Source organism: Staurois parvus, unplaced genomic scaffold (assembly GCF_062004578.1).
Source record: "Staurois parvus isolate SC_StPar_1 unplaced genomic scaffold, SC_StPar_1.0 ptg000207l, whole genome shotgun sequence".
NCBI lineage: Eukaryota > Metazoa > Chordata > Amphibia > Anura > Ranidae > Staurois > Staurois parvus.
Window position 1 is genome coordinate 1 of NW_028318003.1, and position 24,906 is coordinate 24,906.

The window sequence follows — 24,906 nt, forward strand, 5'->3', positions numbered from 1 at the left end:
GAAACCTTGATTTTATATATATATATATATATATATATATATATATATATATATATATATATACAGTGCTCAGCATAAATGAGTACACCCAACATATTTGTCAGAAAACCTTTACTTTTCATTCAGAATCAACATTTTCTATGGGGACACTACAGTATACTACAAAATACACCCACATATGCAGGGCCATTGATTGCAAAACAACATATGTTTAATTTGCACACACGAAAAGTATTTTTCCTAACAAATCCATTCAAGACCATGTTGCAAAAATAAATACACCCCATTGAAATTCTTAGGTGCAAAGCTAAATTTTAGACAACAAAAATCCTAATTAACAAGAATTCAACTACAGGTGAGTCTAATTATTAATTAAAAAGGTGTCCAACAGACAGCTGATTATAGAATGGCATTACTTAACAAAGAAAACCCCTTCCCATTTCATGCTGTCAGCAATGGCACCACATTAAAGAGAAATGTCACAAGGAGTGAGAAAAGTAAATAATTTCTTTACACAAGAAAAGTGAAGGCTACAAGAAGATCAGCAAAGCTTTACTTATCAGTCAGAATACTGTAGCAAAAGTGATACAAAAATTTAACAAAGATGGAACTGCAACCATCTCACAGAGACATCCAGGCTGTCCACAGAAGTTAACACCTCAACAGGAGCATTTTCTGATGAGAAGGGTTGCAAGTTCACTGCAGTTAGCTAAAGCTGTAGAAAGAACTGGGGGTGATTGTTTTCCATGACACAATACTGCGTACACTGCAGAGGGATGGTATACATGGGTGTTGACCACAAAGGAAGCCTCTGCTAAAGCCCATGCACAAAAACAGCCCACCTAGAATTTTTCCAGGGCCCATGCTGAAAAGGAAGACCAAGATAAATGTTTTGGAACTGATGGCTTCAAAACTGCATCGCAAAGGTGAGGTGTACATATAAAAATGCATGGTGCCTACAGTGAAACATGGTGGTGACAGTGTCCTTCTGTGGGGCTGCATGAGTGCTGCTGGTGTCAGGGAGCTGTATTTCATTGATGGTATCATGAAATCACAGATCTACTGCTCTATATTGAAAGAGAAGATGCTACTATCACTCCGTGCCCTTGGTCGTCGTGCACTTTTCCAAAATGACAATGATCCAAACACATCTAAGGCCACTGTTGCATTTCTGAAGAAGAACAGGGTGAAAGTGATTCAGTGGCCAATGTATGTCACCTGAACCAATTGATCACCTATGAGGAATTCTGAAGAGACAAGTTGAGCATCACTCTCCACCCAGCATCCAGGCTCTAAAAGAGGTCGTTCATGAAGAATGGAAAAAGACAGATGTTGCAATATGTCTTCAACTTGTTCATCCAGTGCCTAGAAGATTTGGTGCTGTCCTTACAAATCATGGAGGTGATACAAAATACTAGATGCAGTAGTTTTTGTTGTGGGGTATATTCATTTTTGCATCACCTAATTTGAGTAAAACTGAACATGCTGTAAACAAAGTGATATTATTAACCTTACTTTCATTTAATGAGCTAAACAAATGTTCTATAAAACTCAGTTTTGTAAAAATGTTGGAAATTGTTCTTGTGTCCATTGAATATTGATTAAAATGTTACGTTTCAAAAGGGGTGTACTCATTTATGCTGAGCATTGTATATATATATTGTATGTACAAAAGAGCAGCCAGTAATTGCTTGTTGCACTTTTTTCTAGCCATACGGTTGTTTACATCCTGCGACTGTCCCACCACAGTACTCACAGCAATGATAGTAGAAGGGTTAGCAGACCAAAAGAGAAATTTAAAAAAAAAGTATTGTTAAACAAAAAATACTTCCCAATAATCACTAAAAATGCAGCATAAATACTCTTCAAATACTGGGAAAAAATGTCACACATTCAAGTGTCACAAGAACTGTTTGATAAATTTTTACAATTATTATACATTAGACAACTGATACTAAACAATTTAAGGCTAGCTATGATTAAGACACATCAATTGTGCTTTGTTCTGCATAACACCCTAGATTATGTTTTCCAGATACAAACCGTCTCTAAGAAAGTCCCAGCTCCACCCTCACCCTTGGATCTCATCCGACCCTTCAATGATACTGGCATGTCAAGCAATGTCTCACAAGCAAACTCCTCTACTTCGGATGTAAATGCAGTGCCTGTCATGATCACACAGAAGAAGCTTGAGTTTAAAGGTGGCATGAATGTTCTTGGTAAGGTTTTCTTTGTACCCCATCTATTGCATTAATTTTATGTTCACTCTGAGAGCCTGCAGGATCAGATGAAACAGGACTGGAGAAATAGTGTTTAACATGATGGAGGAACAGTACCAACATTCTGTGCTGATCTGATGTAGACATCACAAGACATTTAAATGTGCAGGCAATTTAGCTATCCTATATATGTCCTACTATTTTATTGTCCAAGTTTATTTACTAAGTGAGAGAAAGGATGAGAGGGACATAGGTATAAAGTGAAAATTTACAATGGTTATACAAGTCTTCTAGCTTCACAAGCTGCTAATTCCTTTAGGATATCTTGATTAGCAATGTGTCCTGTTATCCTTGCCTGACATGACCTGATATGTAATAAATCAGTAAATAAATCTGTTAAAAACCTGGTTAATTCAGAGGAAAAGATGCTGCTTGTCAAAAAGAACAGTAGATTCAGAGATAAAGTATAATGAGGAATTGAAGATGCATACAAGTTGTGACTTTTAATGTAAATGTCAAGGCTGGACCTGCACCCACATAGCTCATCAGCGTTGCTCACCTGAGCCTCACCTTTTACATTAAAGGACCAATATGTAGGCTTTAAAGGAGGGGTGAGACCAACCTTTTAAAAAGTGTAAAAGTAAATTAAGAGCCACACCACTAAAAGGAGGCGCATCCAAACTTCCTTCCATGGTCAGCGACATGGTTCCTAACATGGTTCTGAATGGCCTGATTGCGTCACTTCCTCTAGCCCCACCCTAGAAGTTACGCAATCAGGCCATTCGGAACTTGGAACCAGGTTATCGCTGACCATGGAAGGAGGTTTGGATCATCTGACATGCTTGTGTATCCATTACTGCCTGTGACATTTTATTGAAATGTCAGTGTTTTACCTCTATTACATTGGATTTTTTTTTTCACTTACTACACTATGAGAGTCTCTTTCTCCTTATAATCCTATGGATAATATTATGGATTGAACTGATGGAGAGATGGGAATTGTGTCCAGCAGCATCCTGGTGTAGAGTCTATAGATAGTGCATGTGACCATCCTTGAATAGGTGGTCAGATTAGCTGGTACGGTGCATTTGCTTACACTGTGGTGTCTGGTGGAAGCTGTTTCTCTCCTTCAGTGGAAGACCTAATGTGGAGGTTTGTATCTCCTACTATTATTTGTTTCATGGACAATGGCGCTAGATATTGTTTATGGGACTATCCTTTTGAAGTGTGATGTTTTTGTACTAAGAAATATTTTTTCTTTTATTGTCACTAGGGGGGAGATTTACTAAAGCTAGTTCTCTCAGAATTTTGTGCAGCTGTGCATGGTAGCCAATCAGCTTCTAACCTCAGCTTGTTCAATTCAGCTTTAGTAATAGAACCTGGAAGCTAATTGGTTTCCATGTAGAAGTGCACATGATTATGAGTGAACCAGCTTTAATAAATAACCCCTATATACTGCATCATATTTTAGTGTTGCACTTTTGCTGCCGTACAGATTTGGGGTTGTGTATCACAATCCTTAGTGCTAGCAGCTTTTCTTTTACACCTAAGTGCAGTGTAAATATACTTTATTATATGCACCTATGTGTCTTTAATATATGTGAATTCATTCATGTACCCTCTATAGCCTAGACCTGGTGTATTACCTCACATAAATGTATTGATATTAAAACAATGCCAAGTGCATACTCACAATGCAGCAAGCAAAGAAAGGCGATGTACAAGGACCAAGTGACAGAGTGGTCAGTCTGCAGATGTATATCACCAGAAACCAGGGCATCACTCAGACTGGCATGCTAATGTGTTCCAAGGGATCGATCCTCTTCATCAGATGATGCCCTGTCTGCATCACACATCACCCTTTAAATTAGAACTCATGATGTAACACATTGGTTATAGCATAAACAACCACTTGCATGTTGGAGTGCATTTTATCACCAATGTTTCATGGCACTATATACAGTATATATATATATTTGTGGCACTCAGAATACAGCATGCGGTGCTTATTTATAATATTGATCTGATGATCTACATTTGATTTTTGATATTGGGGGCTTTTTTGTTGTTGTGAGACCAGCCAGCAACTGTTGGGGTACAACCATGTAATTATTTGTCCATTTGTTTCTTTTTTTTTTTTTTGCTCTGGGTGTGCCCCTTTTTTGAGGGCAGGTGTTGTGTATTTGTTCTAGAGTTTTTATTTAAAAAGCGATATGTTATGCAGGCAGACTACGTGCTGATGAAAAGAGTCCATCCCTTGAAACGTGTTAGCTTGTCAGTCTGAGCAATGCCGTGGTTTACGGTGATAGACTTCTACAGCCTGAGAATTCATATTGATTATGCGTTTGACATTTGTTTTATTATCAATACATTCATATAAAGTAATGCTCCAGGTCTTTGCACCCTCTTGTTTGTATTTGTTATTTCTATCAAGATTCCCTTATTTGAAGAGGGGTGCATTAGTGAAGCATAGCATCTAAGGATCAGAATAATTATTGAGATGTCTCTGTCTTGGTGCTCTTCAGGTTCCTGCAATACTTTAACGCTATGGCGCCATGGCTGTACATGCTCTATTCTATAGCCTAGGCCATTCTTTCCTTCATCCTCTGTTTAGCAGTTTCATTGTCAGGAATGGACTCAGCACTGGTGGTGGGACTCACCTGCCGTGTGGGCTGCAGTAACAGGGCTAACCAGCGGGTGCTCTCAGCAGCCAGAAGCTCACTCCTGCAATCAGCCAAACCTGGGGCTGATTGCAGAAAGGTGTATTTAAGGCATGGCCAGGCCTGTGATCTGGGCCTTGGTGTATGTTTTCCCATGAGCCCCTGTGCCTGGTATCTTGTGTTCCTGCTTCGTTGCTGACCCTGCTTGATCCTGACCTCTGCTGACCGTCTCCTGTTGAACCCCTGGCTTGCCTGACCATCCTTCTGCCTGATCCCCTGTACCACGCTGCCCGTGAGTTACTGAACCCGGCTTGTGACCCTGACCATTCTCTGCCTGCTCCTTTGGTACCTTGCTGCCCGCACATTGCTGACCTGGCCCGTCTGACCACGCTAACTACTCTGCCATCCATCCATCCTGCACGGATCCAGCCGTCCCTGCTCACACCTTCTGCCTCTTCACATCAGGCTTTCTACCTGCACATACCTCTGGCGGATCCCTCTACCACTAGCAGGTGTACTCAGGGGCCGCGACCTGGTTCCTGTCTGCTCCAAGTCCATCCCCACCATCAGGGGCCCTGGTGAATAAGCAGACTGGGACTTAGACTCCGCGCCCTGGGGAATCCTGTCCTGAGGACCGCTAGAGGTACCACCAAACGGTCATTACAGAACCCTATGGCCGGCCTGACCGTTCCACCTCTCCAGCCCTGACTACGCCTGTATTCCTGCACCTCCTAAGATTAGCGGAAGGTTGGTTTGCTCACTGTGCGTTTATATATATATATATATCTGGGTGGCTAATAATAAACTGTATTATACTGTACCTGAGACCTGCGTTTCCCTGTGTCAGTCCACACCTTTCTGGTCATTCCTAGATTCCTGACATCACACCAAGGCCTTTCCTGACCAGAAGTGGCTGCACAGGGAAGCCATCTTGACTTGTTTTGAAGGATGCATCCTGATGAGGTTATATATTTGTCTATGCTAGTCTTTGATGACAGAGAATATGCCTATCAGACTCTGCGGGAGTATACCAGGGATCAGCTGCTAGAGTGCATACGGGTTGCTCATTCCCTAGTAGGTCAGGTCCTAAAGCTCTCTGAGGTGCAACCATTGATTCAGGCTTGTGTTGAGTTGGCTTCATCTAGTACCCCTGAAAGCAGGGATGAATTCCTTCCTCCATTCAGGGTGAGTCAAATAATATCACTGGTATGGTTGTTGGAGGATGATCCGGATTGCTTCTTGGAGCATTATTCAGCATGTTCACCACATGTGCTAAAGAAGTGTATAAACGCAGTGCAATCTTTGACCAGACAGGCCTTGTGTAAACTGAGTGTTGTCCAACCCATACTGCAGACATGGTCAGACTTGTTACAGCTAGCCTCAATCAGCTTGCAACAGACCAGTCCTGCTTCTCATCATTCCTCTGTTCAAAGCTCTCTTCCTGCATTCCCGACAGCTCCCCCAGTGACAGCCCAGTATACCCTGCTATCTACCACATGTCAGTCCCCTGCTCCCACTCGCTGTACCATCCTGCCAGTATCCAAACCGGTTAGCCTGCCGTCTGAGAACCCGCCTTCCGTGGTTCAGCCTGTTGACTCGGTGCCCACTGTCGTGCCAGTTGACTCGGTGCCCGCTGTTGAGCCGGATGACTTGATGCCTGATGATTTGGTGCCCGCTGTCGTGCCAGTTGACTCGATGCCCGCTGTCGAGCTTGGTGACCCGGTACCCACGGTTCTGCTAGATTGCTCGGTGCCCGCTGACATGCCCGGTGACTCTGGGCCCGCTGTTGTGCCAGTTGACTCAGTGCCAGTTGACTCGGTGCCCACTGTCGTGCCAGTTGACTCGGTGCCAGTTGACTCGGTGCCCGCTGTCGTGCCAGTTAACTCGGTGCCCGCTGTCGAGCTTGGTGACCCGGTACCCGCGGTTCTGCTAGATGGTTCGGTGCCCACTGACATGCCCGGTGACTCGGTGCCCGCTGACTTGCCAGGTGACTCTGTGCCCGCGGTTCTGCTAGATGGCTCGGTGCCCGGTGACTCTGTGCCCGCTGACGTGCCAGATGACTTGGTGCCCGCTGACGTGCCTCTGCCTGCTGTGCAGCCCGACATGCCAGCCCCTGATGTCCAGCTAAACTGGCCAATAACTGATTCCCAGCCTGCTCCTGGAAATCCTGTGTCCAGTGACCTGCCTTCCTGGGTTCTCCTACACAAAGAGAAGTCTACCAGCAGGAAACCCAGCCAGCCGGTTTACTCCGGCAGTAGGATATTCAGCCAGTTACCTGACCCGGGCGGTGGAACATTTGGCCCACTAAGGACTGTTTGGAGCGTCCTGAGGCCGCTCCTTGAGGGGGGGGTACTGTCAGGAATGGACTCAGCACTGGTGGTGGGACTCACCTGCCGTGTGGGCTGCAGTACCAGGGCTGACCAGCGGGTGCTCTCAGCAGCCAGAAGCTCACTCCTGCAATCAGCCAAACCTGGGGCTGATTGCAGAAAGGTGTATTTAAGGCATGGCCAGGCCTGTGATCTGGGCCTTGGTGTATGTTTTCCCATGAGCCCCTGTGCCTGGTATCTTGTGTTCCTGCTTCGTTGCTGACCCTGCTTGATCCTGACCTCTGCTGACCGTCTCCTGTTGAACCCCTGGCTTGCCTGACCATCCTTCTGCCTGATCCCCTGTACCACGCTGCCCGTGAGTTACTGAACCCGGCTTGTGACCCTGACCATTCTCTGCCTGCTCCTTTGGTACCTTGCTGCCCGCACATTGCTGACCTGGCCCGTCTGACCACGCTAACTACTCTGCCATCCATCCATCCTGCACGGATCCAGCCGTCCCTGCTCACACCTTCTGCCTCTTCACATCAGGCTTTCTACCTGCACATACCTCTGGCGGATCCCTCTACCACTAGCAGGTGTACTCAGGGGCCGCGACCTGGTTCCTGTCTGCTCCAAGTCCATCCCCACCATCAGGGGCCCTGGTGAATAAGCAGACTGGGACTTAGACTCCGCGCCCTGGGGAATCCTGTCCTGAGGACCGCTAGAGGTACCACCAAACGGTCATTACAGAACCCTACGGCCGGCCTGACCGTTCCACCTCTCCAGCCCTGACTACGCCTGTATTCCTGCACCTCCTAAGATTAGTGGAAGGTTGGTTTGCTCACTGTGCGTTTATATATATATATATATATCTGGGTGGCTAATAATAAACTGTATTATACTGTACCTGAGACCTGCGTTTCCCTGTGTCAGTCCACACCTTTCTGGTCATTCCTAGATTCCTGACATTCATCTTCCTTTACTGCCAGTCATGAACACTGGAGCTTTTTCTGAATTGGCTGATCTAATGATCACATTTTTTAGTAGCAGTTATGTAAATTGGATTCATTTGATGAAAATTCTCTCTAGCTATTATTTTTTATAGCAGGGTATATACATTCAATTTGTTTGAAAAAAAAAAGTGGGTTGAACAAAAAAAAACCCTGACAGACCCCCGTATCCACACATAAACACATCATCCCCCCATCAGAATACACTGACCAGTGCTGCAGCCATTGGCTGAAAGTGCTGATCGAATGCTGTTTTTTCAGAAGGGCTGTTTGACAGAATGAGCCTGGGAGGGGGCCCAGATGGCAAAAGGATCACCTACAGGCAGAGGATCTGTAAAGGAGGAAAGCTCAGGACCTCACTCAACTCACCTGCAGGACAGGACCACCTGTGCAGCAGGGAAGGAGCGGCCCATCATAAGGCCTGAGAACAACCACTGACCTATCAGCTCACAGACAGAGGATTGAGTGAGTAGACCTACACCCCCTGGGCCAGTAAGAGGAAGGAACACTCTAGTGGAGGACTGGATTAGCTTTCTTCCCAGGACTATCTTGCAATTTAAAGTGACAGGCACTGGTCCCCTGCCCAGGGATTCCTTCAGGCAGCCGAATAAAGGAGTATCTGAGGTCTGGGGTGGTACACCAGGAGAAGCTGGATAGCTCTCCAAGATGAGAATTTGTTGTTAAAGAGACTGGTATATAGTCCCAGGAAATTGTCCTCTGTTGTAATTCCTTGGGCATCCCATACACCCCTTACCCCATCCAAGTTCAATTCCCTTGATAATCCAAAAAACAAGCTCATGGACTGGTTACTGTCTCTTGGATGCACTTCTGTGTGAAGGAAATGCATGTTGCCTGACTGTGCAGGACTATAGGGGGACGCAAAACTTAGCGACTCCTAAGGGGGTAGTACTACACTACTAAAGTGAAGAAGACGTAGAACCTAACTTAACATTTTATTGCAGTTTGAGTAACTTTCTAACCACCTGAAACTGATGCTGCAAATTTTGAAGGGGGTCATAAAGGAAAACACAACATTTAAAATGATAATAATTTGAAAATTAGCTACTAGTTTTTTAAAATTAATTAAAACTGCAGCAAGGCAGGTAAGTGGTTAACATGTTGCATATGGGCTCATATCCCACCTAGTATCTGCAGAAAGTTCTTCCCATGTTTATCTGAATAGAGTTTTCTCCACAACCCAAAAATATTGTAGTGGGTTAATTTTTCTGACCAAACTGGCTGTAGCATATAACTCTGTGCTCATATGGGAGAGGCAGGGGAGTTGGACTGTAAGCATTAATACAATATGAAAATTGGAATTAAATAGTAAAAATAATCATTGGCCAATTTTCTTTTGCATAAAGTCATGCATTTGTAAAGCTGGCCATAGATGATCAATAAAAATAAAATATAACAGATGCTCTCTCTTCATCCACACAAAGGTGGATGGAGGAATCCCTCCCACTGGAACAATGTATTCTGACAATGTGACTTGTTTTTCCAACTTGTCCCTTTTTCATAAGTCGATATAATGATTGTCTTCTGTTGAACAGGGACCCAGATCGAAATTTCCCTTCTGAACTGGCCAAATTTCTATCCATCAATGATCATCTTTACTGTATACTTGTAAATGTGTATATAGACTGCGGTGCAAAAAATGTGAACCAAAATTACTTAACAATTTGCTACATGTGAAAATGCAAAAAATGGAAAAAAAATATAAATGAACAACACAAGAAAATACAAATAATATCCAATGTATCAGTAAGTCCCATTCAAATGATAGTTGCTTGAAAGCCAAAAGATAGGTGAACAGGTGCTGGCACCATTAGTAACAGAAAAAACAGGTGACCACTTTCAGGTGCTCCAGGTGACCCCACATGGATTTACACTCACCACAATGGATGGACCTTCTATTACTAGATAGGTCCCACTTCGCTTTTTTTGGTTGGACCCACTGTGTGTCTTGTCACCAACTTGACCACTCACATGTACCAAGAATGCGATTTTTTTTTTCTATGCAATACACTGCCACTTAAAAAACAGTATTAGAGAAAAGGTTAATTGCGCAAAGCAGCTGACTTTATTAAATCATATAAATCTAACAATTACATCGCACTCATATGTATATGTGTCTAGGGACTGACACCGGGTACATACAGTGCTTGTTGTTAAGATGGCTGCCACCGCCCAAATTCAGAAGCTGGCTTGCACTCCAGGGATGGGATGGGATGTGATGTGATGTATCAGCTGGGCATACTGCTTCAACTAGTTTTGTCTGTAATTGTACGTCTTCAGGAAGCTTTTTACTGTAGACTTGATTGCATCTCAATGGTGAAAGTTGGCCAGATCAGTGAGGAGTCTCAGGTATCAGGTGACAACAGCAGACAGGCATGTGAATGGGAATTTTGTTTTTTTTCTCTATGAAAGGAAAAGCCTCTTTATGAACAATGGTTTGGAAGAATTCAGAGTCAAAGGAAAATATAGTTTATATAAAAAAAGTAATGGGCAATGTTTGATACAACCTTAATTCATGTCAGACCTACTTTTCTTATGCTTTGAACAGCTCTTAAATAAAACCAGTGTATTCAGAATTAATATGCATCCATAAGCTTTATCTGTTGTCTATAAACCAGAGTTTACTTTTTGCCTAGTGGCCTGCTAGACATAGACATTCATTTGTCTTTACTTCTTTTTTTTCTTTGGAGACAGAAAAAAGATGCATTTTTTTTACATTTATGGTCTGACCTTTGTGCCTCCTTTCCCTCCCTACTTAGGACTCATTGGCTTCTTCATCGCCTTTGGAATTTCCATGGGAAAAATGGGAGACCAAGCCAAGATAATGGCTGATTTCTTCAATATCCTCAATGAGATAATTATGAGGCTGGTCAGCATGATAATGTGGTAAGAGATGCAAGCGTGAGTTTGTCTGAGCTTATATGGATTGTGGTTTTCTCAGCACATAAATGTTACATTTATGGATTGGTAAAAGGTCAGTGGTCTGGCTTGTAATTCTTTTGGGTTACAGAAATACAGCTCACAGGTTATCTGAGGTTCCTAACTTTGAGATAGATGCTGCTTAGAGCTCTTTCTCTTTAAAGAGACTTGTCTAGATAGGAATATTGAGGCTGCAATAGCTAACTTAGGGCTTTCATTATTATCCTTGCTTTATACTACCTGATATGCAAATTATTGTTTCCGGTCAGTGGCTCACCAGTACTGCAGAACGGTTAGGATAAACCTGTACTTTGCCCATGCAAGGCAAAACAACAAGTTTGTTTTAATGAATCCCGCTCCAGCAGCATCTATTTATTCATGGTACCTAAATAGTACAGACACTTTAAACAGTGCTTTGCATATATATTGTACATTCACATCAGTCCCTGCCCTCAAAGAGCTTATAATCTGAGTTCCCTAACTCACAGTCATACACACGCATACTAAGACCAATTTGAAGAAGAGCCAATTAACCTACAAGATTGTCTTTGGAGTGTGGGAGGAAACTGGATTCCCTGAAGCAAACTCATACAGGCACAGGGAGAACATGCAAACTCCAAGAAGGTGGTGCTGTGGTTGAGTTTTGAACCGACACTAGTGCTGTCAGGCAGAGCTGCTGACAACTTAACTACTGTGCTACCCCCTTGAATTACCCATTCATAGACACTTGTGCAAAAAATAAGCGAGGAAAATATTTATAGCTTCTGGGTATAGGAAAGTATATGACTCTCTTTCTTCCCAAGTAATGACACTGATGCTTGGTTATTGGCCAACAATTGCCATAAGGATGGGGAGACCAAGAGGCAGTGGTAGAGAAGGTTTGGATATGGATTTTCACAGGTCACCAAAATGCAGACATTATTTGAACCCAATTGGCCTGTATTTGGCAGCTCACCATAAAGACAGGGACCCCCTCAGAAAAGGACATTTACCCAAGTTGAGAAATCCAAGTGTAATAAGTCAAAGAGTGCTCCTAATGAAAAATCTTTAGGAGTCCACAGTCTTTATTGTTATCTGATTACAATAAGCAGAGCAAAACACAACCAATGCATTTCTAGTCCACATAATCCTTCTTCATCAGGGCTGGAGGAAAAGTTCAAAATATTGAGCATAATAATACTTAAAACCAGGATTGCTACTAAAAATATGCATGTATGAAAGAAAAAAGGAAGTAATAGTGACAGAACTAGCATGCAATACAGACTATAAAAAACAGGAATAAAAGGAAGCCACATTTTTCACCAAAAACCACAGATTAAACTGTATGCATACACACAGGTGATGGTCGTTCAAAGACTTTGTTGGGTTTCTTTGGAGGCAAAAAAATAAGGGATGCTATCAAAGAACAATCACAAAGAACATTGCAACAAAAGGTAACCAAAGATGCCACAGCTGGTATGCGGCTGGATTTAATTTGATCAAAATGATACAAATGTTTCTACTGCTAAAAATGCAGTTGGATGCAGGATGTGTTTTTATTGGATTTTGAGTCCCTGGTTCTAATATGTACACCCATCTCTCTCTTTACTTTCTTCTATATTAATTTTAGATCAGTCTGCTTAAGAGTATTTTTGAGGCCATTTAATATCCTGCCATTTCATCCAGGTATGTCTGCTTCATCTACCATGTCTTTCATTACACATATCATAAGTCCCCTTCATCCATTTTATTTATTGTATGTATTTGTGTTTCACTGAAAAAGGTTAGTTTTAGGTCAACCTAATTTTTTTGTAATGGCAGTGTGTGTGTGTGTGTGTTTGATTCACTGCATCCAACTGGCAACCAGCCAAAACTGATATTTAAAGCCCACCTACAGTTAGTGTTGGATAGAGTAAGAGGGAGGTATTACTGTGAGGTAAATCAACTCCTATGGCTCCACAACGGAGGAGTAATTGGGAATACGTTTAGAATACCATGTCGTAAGACCTAGGAAAGCATATAAGGGGACTTGCCCAAGATGGTGCAGAGAGCAGGTGTATAATTGTGAGGCTCTCTACTCTGGCACCCTTACCTACCTACTTATTGTTACAGGGTGAGCTGTTTTCTCCCGGGACCAACACCTCTCCCTCTCGCACTTTCGAGGGATATGACTAGGGGCAGAAGTGCCAATCAGGAATGCCGTACAGCAGATTCAGCAAGAGGCAAGACCTTGGCCGCTCCCACCTGCATCTCAGACTGTTGACCTGAAGCATGCTGACTCAGCTTTCATAAACTTTCATTCCCTTATGCAGGTTGTTAACAGTTGCCAATCTGCTCTTACTATGAAGATCAATCACATTCACACAGACCTGGGTCTAACACGTAGGGACCTGGATAGGTCGAGGTTGAGTAGAGAATGTCTTCAGTGGAAAACTTTCAAAGGGATCACAGACCAGACCTCCATACCCTCAAGGTTAAGGTAAATATCTGGAAGCCAGAGCTGCAGATGCAGAGAACCTGTCAGGGATCCCGGGTCCTCGGCGGCGCACGCATGCGCAGACCGCCGATCCGTCCCAGCCGGCGAGCGCAGAATCCTCGGCGATCGCGGCGGCCGCGCATGCGCAGTAGCGATCGCGGCCGCACCAATGGGAGAGCAGGGCGCTCTATTTAAAGCTGCCCTGTGCATCTCCAAGTTGCCGTAAGGTCTTGTTCCTGTTCCTGTAAGTACGCTTCCTTGTTGCCAAACTCTGCCTGTTCTGTTTATGCTGACCTTCTCCTGCTCTGACCCTGGCTCGTCCCTGACCATCCTTCTGCCTGACCCTCTGTACCGCGCTGCCCGCTACCTGCTGAACCTGGCTTGTGACCCTGACCATTCTCCGCTTACTTCCCCTGTACCACGCTGCCCGCACAATACCGACCCGGCTAGTCTGACCTCGCCTACTCCTGATAGTTGCCCATCCATCCCGCTCGGATCGGGATCTGTCATCCCATCCATCCCGCTCGGATCGGGATCTGTCATCCCATTTATCCCGCTCGGATCGGGATCTGTCGTCCCCTTCACAGCAGGCTCAACCCGGGCACATACCCTCAGCGGGACCCCTCTGCCGCCGCCGGGGGTGCCCAGGGACGCGACCTGGTTTCAGTCTTGCACCAAGTCCATCCCCACCATCAGGGGCCCTGGTGAAAAGGCAGACTGGGACTTAGACTCCGCGTCCTGGGAAATCCCGTGCCGTGGACCACTAGAGATCCCGTTGGGCGGAGCCTGACAGTACCTTGCGGCCATGACTGAGCCTGGAAGGGGAACTTCCCCTCTGGACGACATCTGCCAACAGATGGAGACCCTTACACTGGGAATTAGGGGCCTACAGGAAGGTTATACGGTATTGGACAGACGCATGCAGACCTTAGCTACCTCTACCAGGGGGTCTGGGGAACCCATTAGGAAGACTCTGGGGTTTTTACCCGCACCAGAACCCCGTGTCCCCACACCGGAACGTTTTTCCGGAGACCGAAGTAGATTCAGGGCCTTTCGTAACTCCTGTCAGCTATACTTTGACCTCCAGCCTCAGACCTTTTCCTCCGAATCGGTGAGGGTAGGGTTCATTATTTCCCTACTACAGGGGGGACCCCAAGACTGGGCCCACCGGCTCCGAGAGAAGCGAGACCCACTATTGCAGTCAGTGACGGTATTTTTTGAGGCTATGGCCCTCTTGTATGACGACCCGCTGCGCACCGCAACGGCCGAGAGGGCCCTATATACACTCAGGCAGGGTCACCGGACAGTGGAGGACTATGCCGCCGAATTCAGGCGTTGGCATAGTGACTGCCAATGGAACGAGGCGGCTCTGCACCACCAGTTCCGCGTAGGGTTAGCTGAATCCCTGAAGGACGAATTGGCCTGAATAGACATACCTAGCACTTTGGAGGCCTTGATAGCTTTGACTTTTCGAATTGACCGCCGGTTGCGGGAGCGCAGGCAGGAAAGATGCAACCAAGGACAAGGATCAACTGGAACACCCCCTCAGGCCTCAACCCAGTTACAGCCGGCAAGCCAGAATCAGGTTGCCATGGATTCACCCGAGACCGGGCCATCGGGAAGGATCCGACCGACACTTACGCCTGAGGAACGCCAGAGGCGTCTTACCAACCATCTCTGCCTCTACTGTGGGGGAGCAGGCCATGTGGTATGTACCTGTCCAGCCAAGAGGGGTAAGTGTTCCGCTGTTTTCTCTGCAGTCACTTCTAACAGTGTGGGCAACACTAGTTATCTAGCGGTACCTGTGTCACTTCAGCTGCCGGGGAGAATAGTGGTGACCACGGCTATTGTGGATTCTGGGGCGTGTAGTTGCTTCATAGATTTAGACTTTGCAGTTCAGCAACGAATTCCCCTACAAACCAAGGAGGTGGGATTGAATATTTTTCTAGCAGATGGATGACGTATTAAGTCAGGGGTGGTGGACCACGAGACCCCACCTATCCGTACTACCATATCGACCCATCATGAAGAACTCCTTCGGTTGGACGCCATAGCATCCCCACTATTTCCGATTATTTTGGGGCTCCCGTGGTTACGAGCCCATAATCCCCAGGTGGACTGGAAGGCGGGTTCTATGCAGTTCCTCTCCCCATACTGCCAGCAGCATTGCCTCCCTAAGATCTCCCCGATTCCACCGACTTTGTTGTGTCTAGAGACAGATGCAGAGCTGGCGCAAGTCATTCCGTCAGTCTACCATAATTTCCTGGATGTGTTTAGCAAGCGGGGGGCGGACACTCTCCCCCCGCACCGAGCTTATGACTGCCCAATTGATCTCCTCCCAGGGTCGGAAATCCCATTTGGGCGGATATTCCCCTTATCCGAGCGGGAGTTAGGGGTACTAAAAGAGTATATAGATGAAAACCTCCATAAGGGGTTTATTAGACCCTCCACGTCACCAGCCGGGGCGGGCATTTTCTTTGTGGAGAAAAAGGACAAGTCCCTCCGGCCCTGCGTAGATTACCGGGACTTGAATAAGGTCACAGTAAAAAACCGTTACCCGCTACCACTTGTCCCCGAGCTGTTTCAGAGGCTGAAGTCAGCATCTGTCTTCACTAAACTAGACTTGAGAGGTGCCTATAATTTAGTTCGTATCAGAGAGGGGGACGAGTGGAAGACAGCATTCCGTACCAGATTCGGACACTTTGAATATTTGGTTATGCCCTTCGGCCTATGCAACGCCCCTGCCACCTTCCAACATTTCATAAACGATGTGTTCAGGGACTACCTAGATATCTTCGTCATTGTATACCTGGACGATATCCTTGTCTTTTCCCCAACCTTGGAGGACCATAGAGGTCACGTGAGGCGCGTGTTAGAACGGCTCCGCCAACACAGCTTATATGCCAAGGCAGACAAGTGCTGCTTTGAACAGAGTAGCATTTCGTTTCTGGGTCTAACCATCTCTCCCACGGGAATAGCCATGGATCCTCAAAAGGTTTCGGCCATTTTAGATTGGTCAGCCCCCACCGATAAGAAAGCGGTCCAACGCTTCATCGGCTTCGCGAACTTCTACAGAAAGTTCATTAAGAACTTTTCGGGCCTAGTGTCCCCTATCACCCAGCTGACCAGGCAGGGGGTTCGCTTCCAATGGACACCTGAGGCACAGAGGGCTTTCGAAGCCTTAAAGGTATTGTTTACGGCGGCTCCTATTCTGAGCCACCCTGATTCGTCCTTGCCATATATCTTGGAGGTGGACGCATCCGAGAATGCGGTCGGGGCGATCCTGTCCCAGAGGAAGGGCATCAAAGAACTCATGCACCCAGTGGCTTTCTTCTCCAGGAAACTAACTCCTGCGGAAAGGAATTATGATATCGGGGATCGGGAGCTCTTGGCGATTAAGGTGGCACTAGAGGAATGGAGATACTTGTTAGAAGGGGCGGTACACCCAATATTGATTTTTACGGATCATAAGAACCTAGAATATCTGAGGACAGCTAAATGTCTGAGGCCACGTCAAGCCAGGTGGGCGCTGTTCTTTTCACGGTTCTTTTTCCATATAACCTATAGGCCAGGGTCTAAGAACACAAAACCAGATGCGCTCTACCGCATGTTTGGGGATCCCGAAGAGAATCCCAAGCCAGACACTATCCTGTCCCCAGGAAATTTCTTAGTTCTCCAATCGGAGCTCCATTCTCAACTACAGACCGCGTCCGTAGGAATGCAAGGTCCACCTGGTGTTCCCTTACTAAATAGGGAAGGACTTTTTTGGAAGGAGGATCAGATTGTGGTCCCTGAGGAGGCCCGTACATTGGTATTAGGATACTGCCACGATCACCCGCTGGCCGGGCACTTTGGGGTACGTAAGACCTTGGAGCTGCTGCAGCGTACCTTCTGGTGGCCTAATATGGCCAGGGAGCGCGAAACCTACATAAAGACCTGTCCCGTTTGTCAGAGAAACAAACCCACTAGGAATAAAGCTTGGGGTCTCTTGCGCCCATTACCCATACCCGACAGGCCGTGGACCATGATTTCCATTGACTTTATCGTGGAACTTCCACCCTCTCAGGACCACACAGCAATCTTCGTGATTGTAGACCGCCTGTCCAAGATGGCCCATTTTGTACCTTTAAAGGACACACCTACGGCCCTTGAGATAGCACGTGTGTTTATTAAGGAAGTGGTAAGACTCCACGGAATTCCCAGGGACATTGTATCTGACAGAGGGGTTCAGTTTACGTCCAGGTTCTGGAAAGCTCTATGTGAAACCCTGGGAATTAAGTTATCGTTCTCTTCAGCTTATCACCCACAGACCAATGGCCAGACGGAGCGTACAAACCAGACCCTAGAGCAGTACCTCAGGTGCTATACCACCTTCCTCCAAGATGACTGGGTTACTCTCCTGCCGCTTGCAGAATTTGCATATAATAATGCAAGTCACTCTGCTACTAGACAGTCCCCGTTTTTCGCAAACTATGGGTTCCACCCTGTATTCCTGCCAGATCTAATCCCAGAGGTCGCAGTCCCAGCCACGCAGGATATGTTGACCTTTCTGTCAACCAATAGCAAGGTATTGCAGGAAGCAATGGCAAAGGCCCAGGATGACAATAAGAGGGCGTTTGATAGGAAGAGAAGAGGGGAACTGAGTTTGCGGCCAGAGGACCAGGTTTGGTTGTCCACCGCAAATTTAAAAATGTCCTGCCCTTCGAAGAAATTGGCTCCCAAGTTCTTGGGGCCTTTCCGGATCAAACGTAAGATCAACGAGGTGGCATACGAGCTGGCACTGCCCGAATCTATGAAGGTTCATCCGGTCTTCCATGTGTCCCTGTTAAAACCGGCAACTCCAGACCCCTTCCCGGATCGAAGGTCTAAGCCACCGGAGGCAGTAGACGTGGATGGGGAGGAGGAATTTGAAGTTGAAGCTATCTTAGATTGCAGGAAGAGGGGAGGCCAAACTCAGTTTCTGATTAAATGGAAAGGATATGGGGCGGAGGAAAATTCATGGGAGCCGGCCCAAAATGTGCACGCCCCAAGGCTTGTGCGGGAATTTTTTCGGAACCAGCCGTTGAGTAGGGGTCGGTTGGGCATCCGGAGGTTTCCCGTAGGGGGGGGCAATGTCAGGGATCTTGGGTCCTCGGCGGCGCGCGCATGCGCAGACCGCCGATCCGTCCCAGCCGGCGAGCGCAGAATCCTCGGCGATCGCGGCGGCCGCGCATGCGCAGTAGCGATCGCGGCCGCACCAATGGGAGAGCAGGGCGCTCTATTTAAAGCTGCCCTGTGGATCTCCAAGTTGCCGCAAGGTCTTGTTCCTGTTCCTGTAAGTACGCTTCCTTGTTGCCAAACTCTGCCTGTTCTGTTTATGCTGACCTTCTCCTGCTCTGACCCCGGCTCGTCCCTGACCATCCTTCTGCCTGACCCTCTGTACCGCGCTGCCCGCTACCTGCTGAACCTGGCTTGTGACCCTGACCATTCTCCGCTTACTTCCCCTGTACCACGCTGCCCGCACAATACCGACCCGGCTAGTCTGACCTCGCCTACTCCTGATAGTTGCCCATCCATCCCGCTCGGATCGGGATCTGTCATCCCATCCATCCCGCTCGGATCGGGATCTGTCATCCCATCCATCCCGCTCGGATCGGGATCTGTCGTCCCCTTCACAGCAGGCTCAACCCGGGCACATACCCTCAGCGGGACCCCTCTGCCGCCGCCGGGGGTGCCCAGGGACGCGACCTGGTTTCAGTCTTGCACCAAGTCCATCCCCACCATCAGGGGCCCTGGTGAAAAGGCAGACTGGGACTTAGACTCCGCGTCCTGGGAAACCCCGTGCCGTGGACCACTAGAGATCCCGTTGGGCGGAGCCTGACAGAACCGTAATTGTAGGAACAGCCTGCGGATCATTGGCTTCCCTAAGGGTGCAGAAAGCTTGGATACTGTCCTTTACTGAGAACCTGCCATAATCTCTCCTTCCCCAGGCTAATTTTTCACCTTATTTTAGTGCTGAGTGGACATACCACAAGCCCACAGCCTGCGGTCCACCTTGGCTGCCGCCCAGCACCTTCATTTTTAAGCTTCTACATTTTAAAGACTTGCACCTTGTGCTATGTGATGATCGCAATCAAGTGGATCTGCTTAATGAGAATACAAAGCTCATCATATTCCCTGATTGCTCTGTCTAAATGCAGAGGCAGAGGAAATTCTTTGATCACATCAGAGCTACACTTCACACCAAAGGCTTGAAGTACAGCATGTTGTTTCCTATAAAGCTGTGAATACAAGATAGCAGTCAGGTGCACTTCTTTACTTCCCCTGAGGACGCTGCATAATGGATTGAAACTCTCCACAAGTAGTCTGTTTTACTTTCCTTATGGGCCCTACTGCTTGTTTGCTTGCTTATACTGAGAGCTCCATGGGACTCTTTGCTTTGCCTGTTATGACTATTCTTTTTTTAAGTTTGCTGTGAAGGTCACATGGATGTCCTACCATGTTGTGGTTTGTTAGATGAAGCCGGTCACTTTACCTCTGGCACTGTTGTCATACCCTAGGAATTTCAGCCTTGTGTATTGTGCGCTTATTATTATTATACAGGATTTATATAGCACCACTTTACAAAATTATGTTCTCTGTTCCTTTTTTACCTACCATCCTATAAGTGCTTTTACTGCTGCTCTTGGAACTCTTTCACCCTTTTGGAAGTTACTATGTTTTATTCTTCTAGTTAATGTTTAACTGCACCTATTTAAGTAATGTACCCACTGGATATTCCGGGTGTCCTGCACCACACTTATTTGCCAGAGTGATTATGCCTGCTAAGATTTCTTCTACTTTTGTACACCTGTGTGTCTTGCACATTGTGCCCCCTGCAAGAGGCCTGGAGCCTGTTTGGGTTGAGGATGAAAGCCTCCATCAGTTCTAAGGCGGTGGGGGGTGGAGGTGTTTGATGGGATTGTTTTTTTTAAATTTGGTTTATTTATTTTCCTTTGATAATTTTTTTATGTATGCTCATGTCGTCTTGGTACAGTACAATTACTGCTGATTGTTTTATGCTGTCTTGTGTTATCCCCTCTGGGTCCAGCATTCTGTTGGTGTATAGTGCCATCCCGCAAGGCCTCTGTGTCTTATTATAGTTTGATCTCATGGAACAGAAGAGGTCTACATTCTCCTATTAAGCAATCTCTTGTGTTTCAGTTTTTACAAACTTATAATGCACATATATGTGTATTTCAGGAAACTCACTTTCTTGGTAGCAAGGCCCTGAGTCTGAAAAAAGGTGTGGGTTGAACAACATTACCACTCAACCTTTTCTAATTTTGCCAGGGGCATGAGTGTCCTGGTGCATACAACCTTGTCCTTCAAATTGTTGGTCCTGGTGTTGTACCCGGGTGAGCATTATATCATCATACATGCACTAACTGAGTGTATGGAGACGGTGATGGTTGGTCTGTACTGCCCTCTACCTGCATCCATTAAACTGTTGCATAAAGTGACTGCTTTGATGGCTGTATATGCTACCTACAACATAATTCTATTAGGTAATTTCAACATGGTTCCTGACCTGGGCATGAACAGACTCTCTCCGGATGGCTACTCCGCCTCTGACCTCTCCATGTGGGTTGCGACCTATGGCCTAACAGATGTCTTTAGATGGTAACACAGTCATACGCTTGCTTATACATGCCACTAGGCCTCCTACAAAACATTTTCGCATATTGACTTGGCCAGCATGAGGGGTCTGTCCTGCTTAGGGTCAGGGACATTATTATACTGTCTAGAGGGATCTCCAGGCATGCTCCAATATTGTTACAACTTGTGGCATTGGGTTGTCCCTCAGCTAAACTGTGGAGGCTCTCTATATATTGGATATCTGATGTTAAGATAGAACCACACTTTTGAGATCAGCTTCGTGTTTTCTGGAGCGCCAATCCTCATTCTGCCCCTGTAGATGTAGTGTGGGAAAAACTGATATCAGAGGACAATATCAGCTATTGATTAGTGGGGTGTGTAGGGAGCTTAGAGAGGACCTTACCAAGGCTGAATCTGCGGCCGCTGAACAAGAACAGTTATATGTTTGAACTAAAGACCCACAGAGCTTTCATAGATTACAGGTTCTCATCCGCATGTCATTGATTAAAAATCGTCTTTTGCATCAATCCCAAATAATTTTTTGAAGCTTACTGTAAAGATCACATGGATGTCCTACAATGTTGAGGTTTGTTAGATATCGCTGTTCACTCTATCCATGGCACTGTTTTCATATCCTGGGCATTTCGGCCTTGTGCTTTGTGCACTTTTTATGTTCTATTTTCCTTTTTGACCTACCATCCTATAAGTACTTTTACTACTGCTCTTGGAACTCTTTCACCCTTTTGGAAGTTACTGTTTTATTCTTCTAGTTAATGTTTAACTGCACCTGTTCAAGTAATGTACCCCCTGGATATTCCAGGTGACCTGCACTGCACTTATTGACAGAGTGATTATGCCTGCTAAGATTTCTTCTACTTTTGTATACCTGTGCATCTTGCACACTGTGCCCCCTGCAAGTGGCCTAGAGCCTGTTTGGGTTGGAGTTGAAAACCAGAAACAAATTAGTGGGCACTTTAACTATCTAAACCAAAGGGTTACTTATGAAAGTCAATATATATTGTAAAGATATATATAGAAAGGTGAGCAAAACACCGATCGGCACCCTCTAGTGTAAAAAATAGAAATTATTTTTAAAAATGGCAAAAATACCCAAATAGAGGGGGCTAATACTAGTAATATATATTCAGCCATTAAAATCACTGCAGGCTATTTAAATGAGGGAACAAATATAACATAAAAACAATAACATTAACTATTATCAATAAGACAATTGATGTCAACATCCACATTCAGGCCAAGTGGTGCAAGCGTTTTTAAAGTGTAGAACCAGCAACCCCTCCAGTGTGATCTAAATTTATCCATGCCATGAACTTTTTTCTAGACGTGTGTTTAGTTTCATTCTAACTTGAAATTCAGATGAAATGTTTGTTATTCAGTGATTCAGATGTATCTGAATTTTTAAATTACAATAGTAACAAATTTAAATGCATAGAAAATAATGAATTATCCAAAATTCGAATAAATAAATAAAACCAAATAGAATAGAAAATAAAATAATAGAATATAATAGGATAGAATAGAAAAGAGAATAAAAAAATAAAATAGAAATTAAATAGAATAGAAAGAATATAGCCGTCTTCCGAAATTTGAATTTTGAAATTTGAATTTCTAATAGAGTAGAATAGAATAAAATATAAAGCCATCTTCCAAAATTTTAATTTTGAATAACATAGAATAGAAAAGAATAAAACATAACAGAATAAAACTATTGCCAACTTCTGAAATTAAATTTTTGAAAAGAATAATACAGAAAAGTATAAAATAGAATAGAAAATAAAAGAACAGTATAGAATAGAATAGAAAATAAAAGGATAGAATAGGAAAAAAAATGAGACTCTGGAAAGTAGATCAGACTAGAATAGAACAGAATAGAAAGAATATTGCCATCTTCCAAATTGGGAATTTAGATTAGAATAAAACCAGCTGGGGAGTGGCTGCTGACTCTGAGAGCTCCGCCATGGCTACCCCGAGGCTATCTATAGTGGATAGAGCTGACACACACATGACCAGTGGCCGGAACACTCCAGGGCATCGTGCTCGGCAGGGATTCATCGGTATCTCTCCTCAGCCACGTCCTCCAGCGGCACACATGGTGAGGTCAAGATGGCGCCCCGGCCGCTCATACAGACCAGGAGTGGCCTGTACAGTAGGCCAACCCGAGCCAACCCGAGCCCTTTGCAGAGCACGGCAGATGTGCCAATGCCGCTATCCCCCATACCCACCACATGACTTCTAAGAGAACCCTCCCCGTTGGGCTTGGAATCCCCCAACGGTTAGGCCAGCAGCACTGGGCCATGGACTCGGAGCTCAGATCTATCCTCAGGGCTTTACTTACCAGGCAAGACATAGAGACCCTTCCCTCTAGAATGGACTTAGAAGCAATGGTGCTGAGGATTGAGGGTACTCTGCAGAAGGAGAAATCAGAGGTCAGATGGGAGATTTCCCAGGTCGATGCCAAGGTTTCTTCCCTGGAAGAAGTGAGAGACTCTACTAATACTCACCTGAAGGCCTTTTGTGCCACCTCATGCAGATGTTTTACTACCGTTCTTCTTCAATTGGAAGATGCTGAAAATCGCAGCTGGAAAAATAATATACTCTTGAAAGGAATTCTGGAATCAACATCTGGTGCTGATCTTAGAACCACAGTTCGGGCCATTTGTAATACTAGCCTGGGTAGGGCCCCTGATAAAGATCTGGGATTAGACAGAGTGCACCAAATCCCTAGGCCCAGATCAGGAGGCCTAGATTCTCTTAGGGACTTTCTCTGCCGAGTCCAAGATATTCTTCATAAGGCATGGCAGAACGGCCCACTGGACTTTGACGGGGTGCACATTCAGATCTATCTGGATCTCTCTTTACATACTAGGCAAATGAGAAGAATGGTGCGCCCTTTGTCGGAGGTGATACAAGCCACAGGGGTTACCTACAGATGGGGATACCCCTTTCATATTCTTATCAGCAAACAAAGTCTTGCCTTTGTTTTATATAACCCTTCTCAGCTGCCAGCTCTTTTTCAAATCCTGGAAGCTACACCAGTGGAAGTTTCATACTAGCTGGATTGGCCAGATAACATCCAAGCTCCACCTGCCATGGCTCGTCGATTACAGAGCATGCCCAGAGCCCGATCCAGAAACGAATCCTTCTCCAGTTGATTCTCAAGGCCTGTGGAACCGGAGCTCTGAGTGTATGGTCCGAACAGGAAGTTGGTGATTAATGTGGCCTTTTAAATACCAAAGAGAACTTCATGGTCAGTAACTATAGTACCTTATTGACCGGGTCAGACTTCGTTCAATGAGAGGTGGGCTGAGTTGTGTTAAATGGCCATGTGTCTCCCCGGTAGTCTGCTAAGTTGGCAGGTGGGTGACTGATCTTGGTGGACTTTGTTGCTAAGGTTGATGCCTTGATCTGTGTATGTTGTCCTCGGGGGACCTATGGGGGGGCCAGGCATTTTTGATCTTTGTCTACCCCCCCATAGGACCCTCCCAATCCCATTGGGTTTGAGAGGGAGCGTATATTTTTACTTCAGAGACACTGAGACACGTAGGCTTGTTTGCCTAGAAGTGTTTTGATCTCAGCGTAAATCCCCCCCCCTTTTTATTTTTGGGAGAGATGGACAGAGGGGGGGACAGCAGCAATCTCCTGTCCAGTTTACCTCATACAATGTGTGAGGCCTGAACATTC

The 24,906-nt window shown here is 45.6% G+C and overlaps 1 protein-coding gene across 1 annotated transcript in view; it reads left to right on the plus strand.

Annotated features, from left to right (window-relative positions):
• Nucleotides 1–2,035: 2,035 nt before the first annotated feature.
• LOC149461207 (excitatory amino acid transporter 2-like) overlaps nucleotides 2,036–24,906 on the plus strand; it is a gene marked incomplete at its 5' end in the record, with an annotated part of 124,256 nt that continues 101,385 nt past the window's right edge. The window contains 2 exons of the mRNA XM_089678651.1: nucleotides 2,036–2,219; nucleotides 10,973–11,099. Of these exons, the coding sequence (XP_089534777.1) occupies nucleotides 2,036–2,219; nucleotides 10,973–11,099 (311 nt within the window). The remainder of the gene's footprint in view (nucleotides 2,220–10,972; nucleotides 11,100–24,906) is intronic.